At 38.7% G+C, this 25,000-nt stretch overlaps 1 protein-coding gene across 2 annotated transcripts in view; it reads left to right on the top strand.

Annotated features, from left to right (window-relative positions):
• Window positions 1-291: 291 nt before the first annotated feature.
• The window catches only part of LOC122189663 (ubiquitin-conjugating enzyme E2 E2), a 205,922-nt gene continuing 181,213 nt past the window's right edge, over window positions 292-25,000 (top strand). The window contains exons 1-3 of one of the 2 annotated variants that reach the window (XM_042889003.1): window positions 292-359; window positions 3,540-3,728; window positions 11,763-11,813. In XM_042889003.1, coding sequence (XP_042744937.1) covers window positions 3,553-3,728; window positions 11,763-11,813 — 227 coding nt within the window. In that variant the 5' untranslated portion in view covers window positions 292-359; window positions 3,540-3,552. The remainder of the gene's footprint in view (window positions 360-3,539; window positions 3,729-11,762; window positions 11,814-25,000) is intronic. The other variant, XM_042889004.1, reaches the window with a different exon arrangement.

The following is a 25,000-nucleotide window of genomic DNA, read 5'->3' as shown; positions in this document are numbered from 1 at the left end:
GGGCGCGCGCGCGGTGCTCGGGGAGGGGGCCTGGCGCGAGCGCGCGCGGAGGCGTCGGCGTCAGGGACGCGCGCGCGCGCGCGGCGACAGCAGCTTCACTTCTGTTCGGGCGGCGGGGGCAGGAGCGGCGGCGGTCGAGGTTGTGCGGGCAGCGGCCGCCGTTCGGCTCGGAGAGGGGAAAAAGGGCAGAAAGAAGAAAGGGAGCGCAGCGGGCGGGCGGCAGGCAGCGTGGGGCGGGCTCATGACTCAGTGAGCGGCCGCTGCCCCCCGCCAGCCCCTCGCCCGGCCGCAGCCGGGGCCGCCGTTACGGATCGTCCCGCCGCCCGCGCCCCGCGCCAGCCGGAGAGCTCCGCTCGCAGGTAGCGGCCCCCCCACCCCCGTGACCGACCCCCCGCAACCTCCGGCCCCTGCCTCCATCCCCAGCACCCCTCCCCCGCCCCGCCCCCGGCCCCATCCTCCCCCGGTGCCCTCTAGCAACTCTCCGCTCTCCTTTCGCACTCCTCGTCCCCCCTCCCACCCCATCCTACCCCGCCCCCCACCGTCAGCACCCCCCCATTTCGTCCCCTCGGTGCCCCCTGCCGTGCCCCGACGCCGCCCTCCCGCAGTCCTCCGTGTCCCGGTTGCGGGTCGGGCCGGGGCGTCCCCTCGTGTGCCCCCTCCCGTGGCCGGCCCCGGGGCTTCGGGTGATGAAGGTGAGGATGACGCTCTCAACCCGTCTTTACTCGCGGGAAATCAGGACCGCAGACGGAGGCATCCCCACTCTCTATCCCCCTCTCCCCCCGCCTTCCCCCTCCCGTCGTCCCCCCGAGACCCGCCTGGATCCCTTGCCTCGGCCGCAGGGTTTACGGGGGGCACTCCTTGCCTACGTGTTTGTTTTCCCTTCTGAGAAGGCGGGGAGGGAGAGAAGTGCCCGGGGCTGACTGTGACCGAGGCTGCTCCTCCGGAGCTCCTCCGTTTACAATCTCCACTCCTAATCCCAGCCCTGCTGAATCATCCCGGGGGAAGCAGGCGGGCTCCCGGTCTCTGCCCTCCCGTTCCTTTTCGGGGCGCGGGGCGGGAGGTCGGGACCCCCGAGCCGGACATCCCCACACCCCGCTCGCCCCGCGGGTACGCTGCTGCTCTCGGCACCGAGCAGCGCCCAGTGCTTGCCTTCCCGTTCGTAGCACCGAGATGCCTTCCCAGCGGTGTCATCCGCCTCTCGGTGTTTTTTTCCATTCTCTTATTTGTTCATCTGTTTATCTGCCTCCTGAGTTTGAGTTGCGAGCGTGTGACTTGGGGCCCTTTGGAAGGCACTCGGAGCGCGGCACGGAGCATCCCTTCAGCTGTGCCACATTTCTAAAATAGCGGCCATTGGGAGGAGAGAGCATGGGGAGAGCGCCCGGGGGTGTCACAGAGAAAAGGGGGGAAATCAGAAGGCAGCCAGACGTCAAATGACAGATTCAAGCATTTTCCTGCTGTAAATGCTGGCATTACATGTTACAGTAATTATATGCTCAGGGCTACTGTTACAGTGTTTGTCTGCTGGATAGTAACCTGAACTTAACCCAGCAATGCAGTTGGTTTGGGATAATAGTAATATTTATAGCCAAGATTATTTGCAGCAGATGTCCCATGCATGCAGGCTTCGTTAAATATGTTTTTAACTTTCTGGCCTGCAGTGTTAAAGCGTGTGTATGTACATCAGGAAGGGAATTTTCTCTTGAAAATAAGATGTGTTAAGCAAAGTTCAGAACTAAAATCTAAAGTAAATAAAGGCTATCAAAAGTGCTATTGGAAGAGATCAGGTGGTATTTTCACTGTATGTAGAAGCAAAGAAAACAGGTACCTACAACCAAAATTGCACTGTTATTAAATGCATATTTTGACTTGTCAGAATATGGTACTTCTGTGCTCCATTACCTCTAAATCTTCAATTTGTTTTATCATTCCATCTGACAAGCAGGACATAAATACAGAGGCATTAACTCATGTAAATATGTGAACTGTGCTCAGTATCATCTTGTAGCTGTACAGTAGGGAAGGTTGTTCTGCTAAGGATGAACAATTTCTTACTTTAATTTTAGGAGTCAAAGCTGCTGTTATTTCAGTTGTTTTATGCAGTGAAGTGTGAATTTGTTTTATATAAATTTATGCAAGAAAATGTGTTTCAAAAATACCATTTTCAAAAATTGAGTCCAAATGTAGCGTAAACTGGATGAGGGAAAATTCATCCCATATCCATTGCTTGCTATTTCTTGCAGCATCTAATTATCTTGAACGTCTCAGGCTTGCACGTTCTCCTTTCTGTTTAGCTTCATAAATTAGACCAAAAAAAAAAAAAAAAAAAAACCCACTACCCTTAATCTTCTCCCTGGAGGTTATAAATGTATGATTGCCAAGGTGAATAGTTTGGCTCTTAATTGTGATGGTGGCCGTACCTAAGTAAAAGGAAAAGCAAGTGGAAGTTCACAGCAATGTAAAACTCTGGAGCAGACTCTGGATTTGGTCAGATTCAATCAGAAAACCTCCCTGATGTGTGGGGTTGTGTGGGTGTGAGTGAGGGATGTTGAGGCCTGTGTACCTTGAAGGTGGCTCCTATGCTCTAGAGGAAGACAGATAACGTGCCCCTGTCAGCTCCAGATTTTGCCTTAGTGATACTGGGGGGTTTTGTTTGTTGGTTTGGGGGTTGTTTTTTGCAATTTTCTAGCAGCCATCACTACCACATAGGCTAATTTACAGAAAGTTTTTCATGGATGTCTGCCCTTCATTAGAACGCTTTGAGAAGCATTAACAGCTGTAGCTCCTCATCTGCCATAGTGTTATACTATTTGAAAGGAAGGAAATAGTGAGAATAGCTAACCGGTATCTGAAGTGTGTGTGTAAATTGTGAGCTCGACTTCTGGAAGCAGGCTGGGATTCCTTTTAGCTCGTGATCCCTGACAGCTTTGTTGCCTCATGGCAGAGAATACTTTTGTGTGTCCCCTCCCAGAAGCGTAGTGTTTAGTAAACACAAACAGTTCTGTTAGTGCCTTTTGCTTCTGCGTTTCCATCCAGCGTGCCAAGATGTGGATTTTGTAATGTGGAAACCAATGTTATAGACTTGGAATGAACCCATAGATTTATTTCATATGGGATAGCAGAGTCTCCAGATACCAGTAGCTCTGGGTTTTTAACAAACGGTGTGAGATGTGAGCTGGTGGCACAGTGATGAGAAAGTTAACTTATAGTATGACCAAGGGGTGGGAAAATCTCTTTTATGGCAATGGTGTAGTACTCACACAATCATGTTTTGTGCTTAACTACAATAACTTGTGATTACCATAAATAATAAACCTATCTTCTCTTCATATATATTTGTTATGGAATTTGAAACGACCAATTCCTGAATTATTGTTAAGATGTTTATGGCAAAACTATTCAGTAGTAAGATGATCAAAGTGCTGTAATGCAAGTGTTTTAGTATGGAGACATGGATCTTGTGTGTTATTTCCTCCTGCAAGAAACACTGTTGGACAGCATCTTCTGGAAAAGCTGACTTTTGTGATCTGTGTTTGGTTCAGTGCAGCACCTGCCATGTCTGCAGAGGGGCAGAGAGTTGATGACAGTCCGAGCACTAGTGGAGGCAGCTCTGATGGAGATCAGCGCGAAGGTGTTCAGCCCGAACAAGAAAGGGAACAAGTTCAACCCAAGAAAAAAGAGGGCAAAATATCAAGCAAAACAGCTGCTAAACTGTCAACCAGTGCTAAAAGGTACAGTATTCCTTCTGTCTTTTTCTCTCCCTTTCTTGTTGTTCAGCTGGCCATCAGATGTTATGTACTGGTTCGATATATTCATTTTCTTACTGTTTTATTGTAGCACTACTATGTCAGTGTAACAGTCTTCTGAGGCTGGTCATGATAACGAGACCTGTATATACTTTTTTCCTTTCTTTGACAAATTGGCTCTTTCACATGGTTTTAATAGTAGCCTGCATGATAAAAGCTGACATTTTTTTATTGCTAGTAAAACTCAGACAGTTTTGTAGCCTTATAAAATACATCTCTGTATGTGTATGTATGACTGATGTTGAAACTTGTCAGTGTAACTTACAGTTAATTAACCATAAACATTTCAGACAGTTCAGTAATTCAGCATGTTAGGACTACTGTAATACCTACTGCTGTAAAGTACTGTGTTCCCTTTTCCCAGATGGTCAGGTCAGAGACACTGAAGTGAACAACAAGTGCACTTGGGTTTCATTATTTTAAACTGTGGTCTGTTTTAATACCTATTTCTTTGGCATCTCTTTACTTCTTGAAAGGAAAAGTGGAACAACTATTGAAATTATTCTGATGGAATTGTTTGAGTTTGAAGGGACCCTTAAAGGTTATCTAGTCCAACTCCCCAGCCATGAACAGGGACACCCTACAGATAAATCAGGGTGCTCAGAGCCCTGTCCAGCCTGACACTGAATGTTTCCAAGACATCTATGTGGTTGTGTTCATTTCCAGATAATGACTGTTATGTTTGGTGCAGACTTGGGGAACTTAGTGCTTAGTGTTGCTCTATCAGTACTTACTGGTGTTAGTCCAGATAGCAGAATCCAGATGGGATTACAGTGGTTGTAGTTAAACACTTTTAGCAGAATCTGATGAGATCAATTTTGCAGACTGTCCCAGATCCAGTTTTTCACTAATTCAAGGCAGTGTGAACTGCAAGAAAAGATGTTGGATATGTGCTGCAGTGCGGAAAAAAGAATTGCACACAGAGTCTCACAAAAAAGGAGAAGGAAGCATCAAGGCCCAGTGCATGATTAGCATGCTTCTGTCCTGCCCCAGGCACCTCCCTTGCAGTCAGCCTCTGTGAGGCCTTAGCCTTTTCTCCTTCTGGAGCAAGATGCTTTGTCAACACCCATTCCTACTGATGATGCTGTTCGGAGATTATCTAGTTGTATTGGTTATAGGATAGTCAGCAGAGCTTGCCAAAGTTTCTTTTTATGACTAAAAGAAAAAGAAGTTTAAAAAAAGATACACACACAAAAAACACCAAAAAAAAAAAAAACAAAAACAAAAAAAACCAAACACCAAAAAATCCAAAACCAAACAAACCAAAAGCTTTCTTTTCAAGCCATAGTGCTACTCATTTAGTTAATTCCCACAGTCATCGTAGTTTCTGGACTTCTTCTGTCTGCTTGCTGCTATTGCTGTTTTTTAGTATAAGGAATATTGGACTAGACAGGAATGTGAAGGTCTCAACTCCAATTTTTAACATTTTTAGAGAAGACTCTGTACAATGTCTGATGTGATGACTCTGTGATTCCAACAAGGGCCCGTGGACACCATCGTATTAAAAAATTAATAATGATATGTCAGAAATTGGTCTATTAATCTTAGCTTTGCATCTTCAAAGCTTAGAGCTTTTATCAACATGCATTTCAGAGTGATAAAATTACTTAAACCTTTTAAAGTTTAATCATATCTGCTTATGATTCTGCTGAAGCTAATTATGCCAGTTGCTGACATCAGTACATTTTTGCTGGTTAGTCTGTAACGAGAGTTTCACGTTTACTAATATTGAAGAAAAGCCTTTGATTATGCATTATAAAAGCTGAGATGATTTATAAAAGTATAAGGCTTCTGTAGATAAGCGAACAATAAATAACACTTAATAAATGTATTTTCAGAAGTGCTGGTTGTCATAAAACTAGGGAAGAATCACAGCAATGTAGTCTTTACAGCAGTATAGTTGAGGTTTTTGTAGTTGTGTAGTCTATTCAGTAGTTTTGTCAGCATGTTACAGTGAGGATAACGTTTCTGTAAACATTCTTAATCTGATCTGGTATTTGTATAACAGGTTTTGTTTCTTTGCTTTTTGATTAAAAGCAATAAAACCTCAAGGAAGGAAAATCAGTCATTGGAGGACAAGGAAAATCTGAAATTAAAGTAGAGGAATAAAAGGAGAGAAGTAACATGAAAGGAGGGAAAATATATTATCACATCTCATGCTGATGATGTTTTATATAGTCGATTTCTGTAATGTGTTTTTTTTTTTTTCATTAGAAATGAATGATATTGAAGAATAAGATATATAATATATATATAATATATAATATATATAATATAATAATATATATATTATATATATAATATAATAATATATATAATATATAATAATGATATTGAGAATAAGGCTATGCTCCTTCAGTTGAATATAGTTTTTGACCATTAACGTTTTTAAAATTGAAACAAATTGAAGTAATTCAGCTGTCCTTCTGGAGGGGAAAAAAAAGACTGGATATGTGCTCAGCAACTTTTTCCATTGTTAGCTTTTGAATTCTGTGGTTTTCATGGCATTATACTAAGGTGGCAGTAACCTTTTAGTTAAAACAGTCAACTCTGCTAACATCAGTAAAAAATCCAAACAACAGAAAGTGCAATAACGAAGGAATTTTGACCAAAGCCTCAACTTCTGTTTAGAACAGAGAATGCTAGCAAGTAAATATAGCACTGGAATTAAATCATTCCCTGGTCTAATTCACAGGCTATGGGCTTCATTCTAACCTGAATTTGGAAGCCACATTTTTACACCTGAAGGGACCTTTCTTGTGTACAGAAATGTAATCACAGTATTTTTGAATTACTTTCTGCTACCTGGGTTAGAATTAAGAATTTGTTCATTTGTAGTTGGCATGATTCTGTTCTACTTTTTCACTGTGTGGTTAAAAGAATTAGGCAATTAGGTCTACTTATTAAGAGTTTTCAGTAGTATTGACTTCATATAAATCAAGATTTAGCAGAGCTCTTTTTCACTTGTGTAAACACCCTGCTATCATGCCTTATGCAGGAGTGTGCTGCTTTAGCAATTTAATGCTTTTCAAAATGGTTTTGTTATGAAGGATATGTGGGACTGCTTGAATGTGTATTTAAGTGGCAGTGATTTTGTTTTTCTTATGTTAGCTTCGCTATGGGTGGCATCAAGAAGGCAGAACGCCTCCATGTGCAGTCCTTCTCTGCTAGTACTTTTAAGGTTAGCTGCGATGCAGGTGTAATAGCTTACAGCATATGTCGTACAGTTTCCGGTCCTTCAATTTTCCTCACCCAGAGGGCATCACCCTAAATAGCAACCTTTCTTACCTAACATGTCAAGATTGAGAAACTCGCTGCATATCACAATTACAGTTCAGACATGGAATTGAATTGCTGTCCTTGAAAACAGCAGGCATCTTGTTACCTCTCAAGCAGCAAATCTTAGCCTGACCTTTGAATTGAGAAAAGTGTAACTATTCTTGGCTGACACAGTAGCTCGACAAATAAATGTATTGTTTTGCTCCTGAAGCTGATAGTTGAAAATCTGTCAACCTAAGTGTCCAGTCCAGGATTTCTTTTTATAAATATCTGTGCTTGCAATGAATTGTGAACTTTAAAATCTCAGTTGTAGGTTTTCCTTTTTTTTTTTTTTTTTTTTTTAAATTAAAAAAAGAAATATTTATAAATTAATAGGTTACATTTGTTAGAAAACAAACTAAAATGAACTTCTTTTTTTCTTTTTTTTTTTTAATTTTTTTTTTTTTTTTTTCCTCAGGATTGTTTATCATAGTGCTATTTCCAAGCAGTCTGCTGACCATGGTAGAAAAATGGATTGTTCTTTCTTACAAGAAAGATGCTTTGTACACGTGCATCTAATATGATGATTGAATATTTTTCTTCTTTGAGCAGGAATTTAACTTTCTTTGGATGAATTTCCTGTGCAGTCACAGTTTCTGTAAGATTGAAATTTATACCAGTGATTCTTAGTATTTCCTAGATAACCTATACTTCACTATGGTGTATTGGTTCATGTCATTTCCATGAGTTAAGAGGCATGTGTTATAGAAAAACAGATGTGGTAAAGTAGGTTATTGTCAGATAGTCCTTTTTTGCTTCTTTTTCTTTTAATCCCATTGAGAAATCTTCTAATGTATTCAGTTGTCCCTTAGCTTTAGCAAACTTTAACTGTTTCATGAAGGAAACAACAAACAGTCCCCCTAGGCTTGGAACACCAGTAAATATATGTCTGTGAGAATTAATAATATTTGAAATCCACAATGTACTCTTGTGCTTCTGAAGTTAGGGGAAGATTAACCTTTGCACTATTACTTGAAGGCAAGTACGTTTGTTCTTTCCCATTAGTAAAATGGAGGGAAAACATGGTAATAGTAATTTTATATTTTTATATAGATATAGGGAGAGAGGGAGACAGACAAACAGAGGTCAGGCGATGTCTTTTAAGATCAAACAAAGAACAGCAGATCTGATGTTGCAGGTTAAATGTCCTACATGTGCTGCTCAGAGCTTTGATTACTAGAGAGACTTCTACCCCCTACTCTCAATATGTTGTAAACCAGTGAGTATGTCATTAGTTTACATATACACACACATCGTATATTTAATAATTTTAATATAGAATCCTTTTTCCTTTACAATAACATAACTGCACTGAGCCAGAAAATCCAAAGAAGTGCCAGAGAGGACTTGCAAAAATATGTGGGTGTTTTTTTATTATTTTTTTTTTTTTTTTTTGCCAGAGACCGCATAGGCTCGTGGTGAATCCTCTGTGGTCAGTGAAGGAAATGAGGCACATCTTCTCTTGTGCCAGATTCTGAAGGCAACTCAATAGAGATTTGGAGTGAGTGCCAGAGCAGTGGAATAACTCATGCAGACAAAGGCTAGCTTGAGTGTTGGAGGTCTCTATCAGAGCAAGGCTCTCTGGGATGTTATCTGATGATTTAATTGTAACTTTGAATGCCGTGACATGTGAGCAAGCTATTGCATGTCAGCTGCTGTAAAGAGACTGTTTATGAATGTGCTCCCAGCAGGAATGCAAGGTAAATTAAAGTTACAACAAAAGAGATATAAGGTGTATACATTGTTTTGAGTAGTAGCAGGAGAGTAGGCATGAACAGTTTGCTGAGTGTGGTGTTAATGTTGCAGCTTTTTTTTTTTGGGGGGGGGGGGGGGGGGCGCGCGCGCAAGTAAAACGTCTCCTTATCTTAGATACTTTCTAAAGCAATTAGGACTTTTGAACATGAAGTATCATCTGATCAATTCTTATTGCTTGAAACAGCAAAGTGTTTTGTTCTTGCTTCCTGAATCGCAGGAAAAGCTCAATCTTAGACCATTCCAGTGCTGTTGGCATTTGAAATTGAAATGTATTTAATTTTATTAAACCAGAACAGAAGAAGAAAAAGAAAGGAGACTCTACCCATCTGTTTTCAGAATGGAAGTGAATGGATTCAGATTTAGGAGGACAAATGGAAGGTTTCTGATCTAGGTCTTAGGCTATATTTGCAAGCCCATTCTTGGTGTCTCAAGGACACATCATAATGCAGTGAAGTATTAACTGCTCCTATTTTCATATGTACAGCAAAGGAATAACCTCTGACTCCAGAAGTTTAATGCCATGATTTTCTAATCTACCAGAATTTAGAAGCAGTTTGTAGAAAAAGCAAATAAACCTATAAAACATGAAATTAGTGGAGATTTCATGCTACTTACATTTTCTGTGCTTTGGAATAGTGATACAGTAAATTTTGAAAACATGACGAAACTTTGCCATAGACAGAAGAAATATTTTAAGCATTTCCCACTGATGTAAGGTGAGGAAATATTGGTGGTAGGTGGGCAGTTAGGCTGGATGATCTTGGAGGCCTTTTCCAACCTTGGTGATTCTATGATTCTAAGATCTCCTCCCTTTTGAAAGATGCAAATAGTCAGGGTAGTTTAAATACAGCAAATTTTTTAAACAGTGTTTGGTGTACTTGGACTTCACTAATCAGATTTTTTCCTTTTAAAAAATGTGTTGGGCTTGCAGTGTTACCATGAGTTTCTGCAAATATTGATTAAGCAGTCTGTGTTTGTATTTTTACAAGAAAGAAATGATGCTTACTGGGGAAATTCTACTTCCTGGAGATGTAAATATAAGCAAATAAACATTCAATTTATTCCTGTCTACAGGAATAACTGATGTCTATATGTAGGGGTGGAGTGGACAGAGGTTGGAAGAGAAGTTGGGGAGTCTGAAAACACTACTTTTTCTTTTCAACTGCATTAGAGGATAGAAGTAATATTCTTTATTAACAAATCTTACTGATGTATGTCCTAATTATTTTAGAATTTAATTGCTAAAGAGTTGGAGTTTCTGGTTTACATCAGTTTCCTCTACAGTCTTTGGTTTGTTGATTCTTTACAGCCATAAAGCTAACTCATACTGGCATAATGGGAACTTTAAAGGTGTCTGTGAGACTCCTTAGCATGTAAGATTGTATTTAGATCTTGAAATTATAGAGAATTAGTGTAAACTGGTCATTTCTTTTTGCTGTATAAGTGTTTATTTGGATATATGTACGGGAACTGCTGAGTCATGGCCTGAACCTCTGATTGATCACCTGAGGCGAGCCATGAGTCACCAGAGGAGCACAGGTGAAGGCAATTCTCCTGTGCTGCCGGAAGTGGTGGAGCCAGGCTCCAGCCCTCCTAGACCTATTTAAGAGCTGGCTACCAGTGGGGAAGGATCTCTTCTGGAGATCTGCTCTGTTGGAGTTTTGTAAGTGAGCCCAGGTTAGGGGTAAGCTTTCTATCTATTTTCTTTTTGTTATCGTAGTCTGCTTTGCCAAACTCTCTTGTTTATTTTATAATTATAACATCTTAATATTTGTTGATTATACACATATACCACTTCTTTTTTTTTTGTCCAATATTATGTTCAAAAAGGGTGGCAGTCATTTTGAACTGGATGTGTATGCACTTCACATCAGATCTGAGATCTTAGGATGTGGCTTGAGCACTTATGCAAGGAACTTGAGTCGTGCTATTGTGCAGTTTTTCTTTCTTAGTATGGCCGTAAAATAAAGTGTTATCTGCATCTGTACTATCTGAGACCTTGTGCAGGAGGAAGAGAGAAGAAAATATTGAGGGTACACTTTCTTTTCCTTCCTCTTTCTAAACACTTATGTTTTTGCCCTGAAATAGCCTATAAAAAGGCTTTGGGATATAGTTTAAGATGACAATTGCACTTCTGTATATGGCTTGGTAACTGTAAGCTCCTACAAATTAATGCGGAGGTTCTGTGAGCTCCTATCCTTCACACTTGGTCTTTTCTGTAGGTGAAAATGCTCACTGCCATGCAAACACTAGCATGGACTATCTACATACTGCTAGATATGAAGCAGAACAAGAATCCAAGTGCTAGGCATGGTAGCACAGGCCTGAAGAGCATCCAAATCCTTAACAACAATATTGTAGGGCCTAGAGGAGTAGCTCCATAGGGTGCTGGTAACTAAGAGGCAGCTGCTGGGTACATGCTGCAAGCAGGCCTTTATCAGTGGCCTGAAGCACATGGTAGGGAACTGTGCAGGTGTTCAGATGACAACAAACTAGGGGGCGCAGGGCTAGTGGGACCTAGGCTGAGAGGCAGATAGGTAGGGAGTAAATAGAGGCATATGAAGCATTTAACTTGTGTTATTGAGCAAAGGAGCTGAGCACACTGACCTACAGGAAAAGCAGGATTTTCTAGGCATCTGTACATGGAACAGTTAGTCCAAGACTTAGATGCTCACGTTTTTTTGTTTTTTTTTTTTTTTAAGTTTTGATTTCTAGCATTTTGATCTTTGGCAGTTTCATGAACTCCTTTAGCATCAGCTTTCTATTAGCAATGTCAAGAACTATATTTTATCATATTTGACTGCTGTAGAAATGTTCATAAAGTTGAAAGAAATATTTTGCAAAAGTAAGTCCTGATAATATATATATATTTTTTTTTCTCTTAAGGATTCAGAAAGAACTTGCAGAAATTACATTAGACCCTCCTCCAAACTGTAGGTAAGATCACATGGATTTTATTATTTTAGAATATGGAAATGGAAAATATGGAATCATGAAAATTGTATAGAGGACTGTGGTAAACTTAGCTATTGCTTTGTGCTAATTGGCAGTTCTTGAATAGAAGATAAGAGATGACATGTTTGCCTATATATGTAGAGTTGATATGATGCACTTCCTGGTAACAGAAGTGATGGTAAAAGCTGATGAAATATACAACATGTTAATAGATCCAGGGTAAAAATTGAATTGTCTTTCATTTGAGGCATTAAATCAACAGCATTCTGTTTGATTCTGTAAGATGTAATCTTGGCAGCAGTTACTGGTATGTTTGATTTCTTTTTCTTGCAAATTGTTAACATGTTGTGAATATAATGGAGAAGGAAAAATGTTACATGCACAAACTATTATTAATCTTCCAAGGGAGTTTCTGGTGATCCATTATGATATGCAGTGGAAATGTGCTGAAATAGAGGCCGTCATCATATATCCTTATTCTGTGCTTGCTTGTTGTTTTTTTTTTGTTTTTGTTTTGTTCTGTCAGGTACTCTGACTTACGGTGTGCTTAAAACCTTCTTTGAAATGACTTATGAGGGAGGCCTAGAAAACCTTGTTGCCTCGCGGCCAGGCACAGTGCTGTTGCTTACAGATGGCCATCTTGGGTTTCTTTTTAGTTGGCTTGACATGGTCAGCCCTGTGGTGGTGTCTCTAGCAGTGGGTGTAAGGTGGGAGGGGGCAGATCCATCCAGTCTTGCCCACTGATTCCAGCAGGTGTGGTTGTCCTCTTGGTGTACTATAAGAAAAGATGGAGAGATGACATGCAGCTTTGACAATGAATCCCAGTACATTTTGGTATTGAATTAGCTAAGCAACTGGTGGTAAATGGCAGTCAGCCATATTGTTTTGGTCTGTTGACAAAAGCATATGTGAGGAAGAATCTGAATAAGCGATGATGTGGTTGTGCTGTGTCTGAAGATGTAAGTCCAGTGGCTATGTATTAAAGTATGGCGTAGTGAAGTAGCCTTGCAATAAAAGCATTCAAAGAGTATTTCAGTCAATTGGGATGAACAGTTCCTTGCTAGATAAAACATTTTAATAGCTAAGCTATTCTGTCATACTTACGACCATGTGTGAGTCTTCAATCATATCAAAGCTGTTTCAAATGGCAGATCTTTACTTAGGTGTTGATGACTGATGCCTATTAGTGGATTGATTTGTTGAGATGAATGTGAAACTTCAGTCTGTTGTAGAAGAATGCGTAAGACTTTGAACTGAGTCTACAAGATGTACAGTATTTACAGCAGCATCATTTCTTTTTTTTTCTGAATCCTTCCCTTTATAACAAAGCAGTCGTTTCAATGCACAAGATACTGTTGTTTGCTTTTCTTTTGCTAGCAAATGTAAAGTGAGTTGGCTGTCATAGTGAAAAGCCCTTTTGTGACTTGCGATTAAAAAGAGTGAGCTGGAGATTTCCTGTTTGGTTTTCTGTTTGGTTGTCTGGCTTGGTTTTGAATTATTTACACTAATGATAAAATATCAATAAAATGTGCTGTGTGATGTTTTGGAAAATCAAAAAATTGCATTTTTCTTTGTGCATCTGCTTTGACACAGTTCTTAAGATAAATAATTATTTCATTATTTCATGTTGTGACCTTTGGTAACTTTACTATTAGCAAATATGTTTTACAGTCAATACAAAATCACTTCATTTAGCTTTATGCTCTGTTGGCATAGTCTAAATAGTGTTTTCATTTGAACTTCATCTATTTTCTATTATAGTTAAACATTACAAAATAAATACATCAGCCAGATGTGGTTCTTCAACATATGTAGAAAGCCGAACTGTGACAGTGTATATCTTACCCTAAAATACTGATACACACCTTCTTGGTTTTAGTAAAATTTAGGTCATCATTATAAGAGGAGTTATTTTCTATTAAATCATATTTCATAAAGATAAGCTCCTTACAAATGAAAGCTACTTAAAATGGTTGTGATTCCAGCCTACCTTTGCTATATGTCCTCTTTCATTTAATAGGAAGTTGTGTGTATAAAATAAATAATTGGGCAATAGCAATGTGATAAAGCTCAGAATTAAATGTCACCAGATGTGAAGGAAAACTATTATTCAGGAATACGATGTTCAATAGACAGGATATTGAGCTGAATTGGAACTTGTATGAAATGTTGCAAGATATGCTGTAAGACTTTCAGTTGACTGCAGCAAGTCAGAATTTCAAGTTTTTCTCTTTCTGGAAATAAAAAGCAAATGGAGCAGTTTCTGTAATACAGAAGCGTCTCTTAATGGCATGGTTGGCTACAAAGTCAATACAAGCTCCCAGGGAGTTACAGCTTCCACTTCTGCAGCAGCTGCAATGTTAACACTTCCCCCTCCTCATCCCCCACAAAGAGAATAGGCTATATAATCTTGTTTGCCTGAAAGACCAAAAAAAAAAAAAAAATCTTGCTCACACATGTGCTTTGTAGTTGGCAGATTATCTTTGCTTTGACTTGCAGCATCTTTCCAAAACGTGGAGAGCTGTGGATTTTGGAGTTCCTAAGAGGGTGGGGAAAAAAAGAATATATTTGTCACGTTGGGCTCTAAAAGAGGAATTAATGTCATAAAATGTCAGGGTTGCCTGCTTTCCTAGGTTCTGTTTTTTGTATTCTGCAGTTTGTATTCTGGGCAATGAAGGGCATCCTATCGTCAAACTTTGGATCATCCTCTGGGATTGAGAACATATAATGTGCTATGTGTCAAAAAGTCGGGTTGGGGGCTGTGTGGGAGTCGAGTGGTGTAATCATTGCTATTTTCGGAGGAAGGCATGTCATAAAAGAGTCAGTTATTCTTCACATTTTACAGAAAGAACAGGATGTTTTCTACTATGTGCTTCCCCCCCCCTTTCCCCCCCCCCCCCTTACTTTTGTATAGAGCTTAATTTACAGTAAAGGAAAGTCAAGAATGCTAAGCAGGTACATTTATGTATTAAATCTGCAGCGTCGCATTTTAGATTGTCAGGAGACAGTATAGCTAAATTGTAGAGATATTGCACTCTTCTCTTTTTCTCCTCTTCACTGAGATACCACAGCTTGATTGCTAAAATGTTGTACATCTCATACCTCAGAGTGATAGAGTAAACCTTTTCTCAAAGGTGATAAGAACTTCATCCTTAGGTATCATTTTCATGTATTACATTGCTGGAATATAGGAATTGTCAGAAATCCTACCTAAATAATGCTTTTTTAAAACTTTGCCATATTTTGGACTGTCTTGTCAAAGGTGGCAGATTTCATAAAATATATCCTCTATTGCCAGTGTGTACTATTTCCCTTCTTGCTGGCAAGAGAATGTCTCTATGGCACCTCATACCAGTTGTTTGTGTGAGAGAATAATATCTGGAAAGTGTTTAATGTGTTTTTTTTAGCTTCTTTCAATCTGAACTTTCTTGCTAGAAACAAGAAGAGCTGGCATAAAGCAAACGGCAGATCTCTGTGCACACCACTTAAAGCAACAGCTCAGGATTTTCCTACTAAGTCAGTGTATCTCCCTAACTTTGCCCTCATGTTTTCTTTAGATGTCCTCTAGGATAGGTGTCTGTTGCCATCCTTCTCTTTTCTGTGTATTTCTTACAGTTTCATTTATATGCATTCATTTCATTTCTTTTTCCCTGCGTCAAAATGGGTAATGCATGAGGCTCAGAAATATACTTTAAATGGCTGTGCAGCTGTCAATTTAAATTGACAGATACATATTCCAAAATAATCAATTTTAAACCCTGTTTGTAGCCTTATCTCTTCTATTAATTTGGAATTATTACATTAATTCGTTTCTTGCTCTACTATCTAAAAAAACTGATAAACAACCAACATATCCAACCCTCATATTTTGGCTGTGAAAGCCTATCACACAGAAAGGATTGCTAAAGCACAATTCATCTTGTGGTGACATAGGTAAGAGTGAATGGGAGTGGGAAAACACCTTGGCTTGGCTTGGATTGAGAGGTCAGTGAGGATGCCTTATGGATGCCTCTTGCACTACTGACAACTACCTTGAAGTTGATATTTCTCCTCAGTATTGCTCTGGCATTTTTATTGTTCAAATGGTGAAGCCACGATCTTCCCAACTGTAAGGAGTTACACAAGTTCCATCCATCTAAGATCTCCATTTGTTTAAAGGTTTGCCTAGAAGTACTTGTGCCATCTCCTTAGCTTTAGTAGCAGGGAACAAATATTAGCACAACAGAGGGGAAAAGATTGTCAGCATCACTCTACAATGTGGAGTGATAGAAAGAGCTTTAAAGGAGGTCATCCCCTCTTCCCCATGTTCATGCTCAAATGCAAAGACACAGATGCTCACATAGTGTAAGCAAAAAAAATGCCTTACTGGTGTTTTTTGTAGTTGTTTGTTTGCTTCTTTCTTTGTTTTTTTGATTCTGTGCTCACAAGATCAGTTTGTTTAGGAAGGTGGTAGAGAATTTCTGGATAATCACGATTTCCTGTTTCTTTAAAATATTTAATAAATGTAAAATGACTTGGATAGGCAGAGAGAATGCAAGGACAGTATCTCTGGTGCTGGAAGGATTCTGTTTTTTAAAGCAGTTTGCACAGGCTTTTTATGCTTCTGTTTTGGTTAGTCTGCTGTAAACTGCACTGAGTTCACATACCTAATGACTTTGCTCAGTAACACTGCATCTGCTTGGTTAGTGACCATATCCTGTTCTACTACCTTTAAGTGCCTGCAGCATGCGTGCTATTTTCTTTGAGATGTTGCCTTGCTCTGTAACCAAAGAGGAAAGGTGGTACATCTGTACTTGCTGGTTCACAGCTAAAACTCTGGAAGCACTGAGTGTGGTCAGTATCGTATTAATGATTGTAGTGTCACTTAGGGGTATGGGAGTAGCTAAAGAAAGGCTTCATCCTGTTTCTTCTATTAGTGGTTTTACTGAAACCACTGAGAGCCTGGGTGCTAAATTCAAGTGGGGAAATAAGTTCCTTAAGATGTAACATCTTTATATCTTTGTTATAAGTGGCTGCCAGTGATTTTTTTGATTGTTTAAGTTAGGGATGCATCAGTCTGTTGCCATAGGCACATGGCAGTGATGCTAACACGTGAGTGAGATGAATACTGGAATAAGGAATGCTATCTTTGAACGTTTTTCCTCTCAAATGTTTCCAGCTTCTTTGGCAGAAATCTGGGCTCTCTTCCCATTCTACTGCATTACCCATGGAATTTGCCTTCTGCCCATATAGGCTTACTTTCATCCACTCCTAGTCTGCTATAACCTTTTAATGAAAATAAGATAGAGTTCTAAATAACTTCTCCTGGCTGGATCTCTTTAGAACTTACAGCAAGCAGCAAAAATTGATCTGAAAAATGAGCATAAGAGCAGTGATATTAATGTGCAGAATCATGTTGTTTTAAATCTATGAGGTATCAGCATTCATTTCAGACTAAGAAAATGAATTAAAAAAAAAAAAAACTGTTCAGATGCTCATTGCAATTACTTTATTTTTTAGCATTGCTTCAAAAGCATCAAGGAATATGTCTCAAAAAAAAAAAAGTTAATGATCACACTGGGATTGTATTTTATCATGGCAACTATAATATTTTTTTATTGCTCGAGTTAACTTGCCTTGTTTTTGTAACTGGTGGCTATTTCAGATTTATTACCCTGATATCTTGAGCTACCTTGGATAAAAAGTGTCAGGTTACTTTTTAATGTGTAATCTTTTAATTTCTGTAGCTATTTTCTTCTGGGGCAGTGTCATTTGTGCTTTGATCTGAAGCATACAGCTCTGTTTAAAAAATACATATCTAAAAATGTCTGCTTTTCGCTGTAAAAGTGACTCTAAATGTTAAGGTGCATTATTCACAAAGCAGTTGTTTTTAAAAATAGTGCACAACTGCATAGTAAGGAACAGGATGACAGCATCCTCTGATACCTCCCAGAGTAGCAATACCTGTATGTTATTCTACTGGTTCTCCCTGTTTTCAAATGATGACCACTGATGAAAAGAGAAAAATGTATAAGAGAAGGATAAGAATACTTCAACAAGCACTGCATTATGGCAGATTTGTGAAAACAGTGTATTCCACAGCTTATCTCATGGAACAGCTCAGACAGGTGTAGGATGGGGATTTGGGCATCATAACAAGAAGTCATGGTTATTGTCCATTCCTTGAAGCAGAAAAGGGTACAAAAATACCCCAAAAGAAGTTTATGATGGACTTGAAGGGTCTACACATCCTTGATATTTGTAATGTGCTTAGCAAGCAGAATTAATAACGCTCTAGTTAAAATCCCAAAGTATGGGGAAGGTGGAACAGATTATTATAACAAGGGTAAAACAAATGAATCAACAAAAAATAAAGTCACTTTATTAATTCCAAAGGGAAAAGTGTTACTTCCAGAGGGTTTATATCTAGTTCCAGCTGTTCTTTGTAAGTCACTCTGTTAGGAAGCATAATAAAGGCCGGCCGGCCAGAATTTTTCGGACTAACCTCCCATAAATATTTCTTTTGGCCTTTTCTGCATATCTAAAGAAAACTTTCCCTGTGAGAATGAACATGGTTTATAACACAGAATATTTTTGTGATCTCTTCAACAGAGCCTTCAAAATAACACTAAAATCCAATTTCCCCCCACCAAACATTAAAATAGATGCGTCAAATAGTCATTACTTGCCAGCAGGGGAAATAAAATCCTACTTGCTGAGATTCTGCATCATTTTTGAGAGATTTTGAGAAGTAGTATTTCAATTTGTAGCTTTAAAATTTAATTGTCTATTTTTTCTTGTGTGTTTCTTTTCCCTATTTCTGATTTCTAAATACAGCTCAGTGTTCTGTATGAAGACCATATGAGAGTCCATTTATTTGCAGAAATCTGATGGAGTTATTTAAAAGTGACTGCAGTAAGTACTGTTGCATCAAGCAAGCAGTCACTGCCATTTCATAATAATCATGTAAGAAACATGCTTTTATTAGCAACTCATTACCCTTTAGTAAATTACTAATTATTGAGCAAATGGGGGAAATGGAAGGTACTTTGTCTCTTGGTTAGGAATGACAGCATTACTGATAATGAAGTATTTGTTTCCTTAAATAAATGGCACAATCTCAGAAGTGCCCGATGCTGTTGAGTTCAGCGCACCCATATTTGTTCACAATTTGAGTTCTGATCTGTAATGTGAAACTGTAAAAATATTCCTTTTCTAGGAAAACTTTAAAGGCATGTTAAAGAGTCAAGTTATTTCCTGACTGCCACTGTGTTATCTTTTACGCCTGTCAAAGAAAAATGAGAGGGTTTTTTTCTGTGTGTTTTTGTGTTGTTTCCCTCCTTCCTCATTGGGAATCACTGGATAAAATAAATACATTTCTCTCTTTGTTTTAATGCCACAGTTCCCACAGTCCTACAGCACTTTAACAGCTGTTTACATACGCACTTTATTCCTTTGGTTGCTTTGTTTGTTTGTTTTTTATTTTTACATGGGCACTACAGTCTGAGGCAATACTATAATTTGTCGCTTATTCTTGTTATACTACGAAGGTGTACAAATCTACAGTTAATAGCCTAAATTTAATGAACTTGTTTTCCAAAAAATCTCCTGGCAGGGAAACTGCAGTTTTAGAATAAAAAGCCAGGATATAGTAATGGAGAATGCTTTACAGTACTTCAGAAACAAACTGAAACCGATCTGTGTGCTGTTTTCTTGGTGTGCAATAAAACTTATTTATACCGTAGTTACACATTTGCAGCTTTGTTACAAGCTTTTTGGGGTATCTAATTGGCTGCAGCTTTGAATCATATCATAACACATGCCAAATGTTGCTAATTACAATTAAGACATCTACTTGAAATAATCTTTGTTTTCATTTTCCCTGACAATTTATTTTTTCACTTATTTACATGCTTTTAATTTTTCATTTTAGCAGTTCTCACAGCACTTTATTTTTGTTTCAAAGCTGTGGAATTGGATTAAACTGGGTTTTTTAAACACTTCCATGTTGCTTGGAAAGAAGCCAGTTACTGTGTATCAGCTTAATAGGAACCATGCTTAGCAGTGCCTCACATATGGCAGCTCGTGTTTGTGTGGTAAGGCATTATGTATTTTAAATATTACCTTTTATATGATAGTCAAATTTATGCCAGAATCCAAAGTTTCCTCTGATTAATGTTAACAAAAATAGAAGAGAGCCAACTGTTTCTGTTTTTTTAATGGAGAAATATGTAATTAAATACATGATTTACTGTCTGCTATGCACAAAAGCCATAATTATGTGGCCTTTATTAACTTGAGATGTATGCTGTGCCTAAAGAAGACTATAGGTGAGTGATAATAAACTTTCTTGATGCTTATAGCCTTTTAAAGCTGTAAATATTGTGGAGGCTGAGATGGTGGCTCTGTAGCTAGGACTAAAATAGAGGGGGTTTTGCTTAGTTTAGGAGTTATATTTGAAGAATAGGCTGCATGCTGTTACAGCAATTACTCTGTAAGTAAATCTGACACAGCTGACAAACTCAGAGCTCAGATTTTAATTTTAAATTTTAATTTTTTAATTTTAAATTTAAGGCTCAGTGTAGCCTTTAAGAAAGCTGGAGCTTAGTGTAGCCTTCATGAAACTTGGATCTTTTTAAGATGTTTGTTTTGAATTGCTTGAATGCAGTTGTTCTATATAAAACTCTGTAGTGGCTCTTCATACTCAAAGTTATTTATCTGCAAATGTGGAGAAAAAGTCAAAATCTCATTCTTTCAGATTGATTGCCTGTACGGGTACTCTTGAATGAGGGGAGCAATTAGCAATTTCTATGTCTTCAGATTAGCTGATATTCAATTTGGCTTTCATTTAGGAGGCGTCAATAGTCATGCCTGCTGAAAATCCAGATTCTAGATCTAAGAAAGGTGACTGTCCTTATTATAATTTTAAAACTTTTAAATCTCCAAAAGAATTTTTTTCTTCTTAGACATCCATGTTGTATTTTGTGCATCAGTTGTAATTACATGGATAATGCATAGAAACATGTAGTTCACTTTCAGATCTTCTAATTCTAAAATGATGAAATAAATGTTTTATTAACATACTATTTGTCTGCTAACATCCAAGAAGGCTGTGTTTAGGGGTTTGCATTACTGAGCTAAAGAGATTTTTACTTATTTATTTTTTGAGTTCTTTGTTACTGTAGATGTGATCCAGAGGACTTAAAAATGCTGTATACCCTCATTATTTAGTATCTTAGGTAGCCCAAATAAGATAAATATATGTATTACTTGTAAAATTAAGCATATTATATCCCGTCAAAACTGGATGGATGGAATGTGGGTAATGCTTTTAATTTGCAGCGAAGCTTATGAATGAAATATTAGGTGTCTGCCTAGTGCAGAATTTCAGATTTTGTGGTATAAATAATTGATTGCTGAGCTCATACTGTGGTGTTTAGGCTAGGGTTGTTAACCTGGAAAAAAAAATCAGTTTCAAATATGGGGCTTTGCAGCCAGGGTGACTTCACAAGAAAATAGGTTTCAGAGCCATTACAGTTAATGCAGTTGTTTTTGCAGGAACAGATAATAACAGTGGATGGGATTTGTTGAAGTTTCTAGGTTAAACCATTGACTCGAGGTCAGTGGACTTGAATGTTGCATGGGAATTTTGCCTAAGTCTATACTGTGAAAGTACTCTGTTCCCATTATCTCAGAATTCACTGGGTAGCTTGTGATGAATGGCGTTCCCAGCTGACTTTTTAATGGAAGAGTGCCTGGCTTCTGACTATCAGACAGGTGCTAGCCTTGATCTGTGTTATATCGGGATAAGTCTATCTTTCTGCAGCAGGCACTGTAGGAACATGGCTTGCTCACTCACAGTTCACTGTAGGAGTGTGGGTTCTGCTCTTTCCCCCCATGCAGGTGTGATTTGCTGGCTGGGCCAGCAGCACACCATCTGGCATCTCTTGCTTCCAGTCTGCCTCAGTGCCTGCCAGAAATGATCTTCAGGAGTTGCTTTGTGCCTGGGTACAACAAGCAGGTTCTTCATCTTGCCTCTCCCTTTCCTCAGATACTTGGATAAACCCTGCCATAATTTGTGTCAGAGATGGTTGCCAGCCCCAGGGAAGCGGGGAAGTATTGGAGGGGGTGGGGGGGGGAAATACCAACACTCCTGGTCCCCAATTAGCTGTTTGTCTTATTTGTGTCATAGACCTGTCAGCTTATAAATAAATAAAATTTAAAAAAATTCTGAAAGAGGGCTTGCTTCACTGCCATATCTTATTTCCAGGAATGTCCTGTCGGTAGCAGTGAAAGCAGTAAAACGCTTTGACACACAGTGTGCACATTACAAAAAGGAAGTGTCATATCAAAAAATGGCTGTAAACTTTTTCACAGTCCCTTGTCAATGTAGGTTTGAAGGTGGGAAATTCTTAGAGAGGATGACTCAATTTTATTTCCCTCCATGTCTGGGCTGCCTCGGAGGAAAGAAGCCTCTCCATAATGTGGCATAGCAATGGGCTGTTGTGGCAGCACTGCTGTAACCCGTCCGAGTACAACCTCTGCAGCCTTAATGTCGTGGTTAGGCATTAATACAAGAGGAATATTTTCATCCAGCATTAACTGAATTACTAAGACTTTTTTGATTTGTGAACTGTAGTTTTGAACAAAAAGGTCAGGTGATCACAAGTGTAATGAGGATGGGAAGCTGTCTAATTGATAAACATCGCATTATCAACTCAAATCTCATTTGTGTCTGGAATTGCTGTAGTGTAAATCAGATTTCAATTCATGATTCAAGTGTAATGACCCACTGCATTATGAACCTCCCTGAGAGATACTTAATTAATAATGTATATTAACTGAGTGTATTGGTATACATGTATGGCATACATTTTCAGGTAGCCACAAGCACAGCCTCAAAAGCTCACAGCATGACAGCTCCAGGATGACGTGTTTTTAAGCTGTTCTGCAACAACCCGCTTTGCTCATTGCTGAACACAAATAACTGAGGGATGACAGCTCTCTCAGTTTCAGTAGAATCTTTATGATTTATACGGTAATGATAATTCTATTCAGCTGCCAGTACAGAGCACTTTGCAGACTGATATCAAGGTTAATTGTCACTTTGAGAAGAAATGAAGCACAGTCTGCCAACCTGATGCTCTGCTCAGCTGAGAAAGATAATTGTTATTCAAGTAGTATTTAAATGAGCTCAAATGCCAATAAATACACAACCAAAATATTTTATTTTTTTCCTCTCATGTTCATTCACTGTGCTAGAGAATGAGGTCATCGCTGTGTATAAACATCACTAATGGACGCCTTACTGAAAACATGCCGTGTATTTACAAAACTGCAAGCAGTGGGTTTCCCTGAGTGTCAGCTGTGGGGAAATACTTTAAACTCAAGTTCCTCTTGTCAACACATCCGAATTCTTTTTTGTCTGTGGTTGCTTTGCACAGCTGCGCTGTTACCTTATTTTTGTCTCCGTATGCACTGGCACTTGACCTTACGGAGGCATCTGAGAGGTTTGCAGTTTGTGCTGTGCCTTGCAAGTTGATAGCGTTACTCTGCATCTCACGCTGATTCTAAAGATAACTTTTTTTTCCTCTATGTTTTGGGAATTGCAAGTAGTCTGATAGCCAGACAAGTAATACAGAAACAAGCAAATCTTACTAGATTTACTTTTCTTTTTCAGTCCTTGGGAGCTGTGCCACTTCCTTAGGGAGATGCTCGTCCATATGATATCATATTCGTGTATCCCAGAGATCCACAAGGCTCTTCCAAAATCTGGGACTGGCTAGGACCAATTTACATAACCCTGTCCAACTTAGGGTCTGCAAAACTTAGATTTTACAACGTAGATTTTCTTCTTGTGGTATATTAATTTAATAGAATGCACGTGCTTTGTTCCATCTGCTTTCCCTCTGGAGGATTTTCTATTATTGTTATTCTTGTGCTCTTTAAAAATTATTAGCTGCAGGGTCTTTTAGCCTTGAGAATTGCTAATTTACTTCTGTGCAGCAGTAACTGTGTCTAAGGTGCACATACTGCTGTTCTTTCCCACACTGCAACATTGAAATTACCCTTATTCACATGAGAACCCTTGGGTTTCTGTTCAGTGATTTGTTTGGCTTTGCTAATAGCTCAATGAAGTGAGTTCTGTTCCTCTTTTTTTTTTTTTTAATGTATTAATTGGATGCTATTTTTGTACTAAATTTGTAACTGGTGTAACGTTAATTGACAGGCTGTATTGTAAATATGTTGGAAACTTGCACAAAGTGCATTAAAATGCATTTTGCAGACTTCAAAAAGTAAAGATAAAATGAAGCCATGATTGCCCATAGATTCATGGCTCAGGTGTTTGCATGTTGTTTTTGTAGGAGGACAAAAGAGATGCTGCTTTCTTGTGAATTTAATTCTGTTATATAGTAAGCATTATAGTCCTGTGGTTAAGAAACAAATGCTGAATTGGTTTGTTTTCCCTCTCAAACACTTTCATATATTTTTACAGTGCTTTAGATTCTGTATGGCTTTGTAGCTTTCCACATGACTAATGAAGATTTTAACAAACAAAATGGAAAAGGGCCAACTTGTAATTGTTAGTGCAGTGGCATAATCAGCCATACACAGTCTGTTTGGTATAGCTCAGCAATAGAACAATGTTTCAAAGAGAAAACATGCAGAGATGATTAGTAAGTACCACAATGATGTGAGACTGTCCAACTGCAGAAATGCTCTTGTTGGGCTGTTCATATGAATGCTTAAGTATATGCTTACATATTTCTTTCTATAATGGGCACTGGTAATGCCTGATTTCTGCAGCCGTTTATACGTGAATTACAAAGAAGAAATAAATTTTTTTTGCTTGGATAAATGGATGTGTTGCAGAAGTGTAGCAAATGCCATCTGGTAGTTTATACAAAATATCAAACTGATAAGAGGTTACTTTATGCTAATATGAAAATGTGAAAAATATCTGTCAGGAGGGCTGTTATTTTTAAACAATTGTTTGTTGGCCGTTTATCAAAGATAAAGATAAGTAGCTCCACTCTTTATGTCATAGCCATCATGAAGGCTACAAAACAGACATCCATTCTGACTGTATATTGATTGAAATAAAATAATGGGATCAGAAATAGCAGAAGTGTGAGAAGTAATGGAGAGAAGACTCAATTGCATAACTTCTGTATTGCATTTCAATCTAT

This window comes from Lagopus leucura, unplaced genomic scaffold (assembly GCF_019238085.1).
Source record: "Lagopus leucura isolate 7727_CA_CO unplaced genomic scaffold, USGS_WTPT01 Super-Scaffold_100157, whole genome shotgun sequence".
NCBI lineage: Eukaryota > Metazoa > Chordata > Aves > Galliformes > Phasianidae > Lagopus > Lagopus leucura.
Note: the sequence above shows the minus strand (reverse complement) of the source record. Positions and strands in the feature narration are given on the sequence as shown.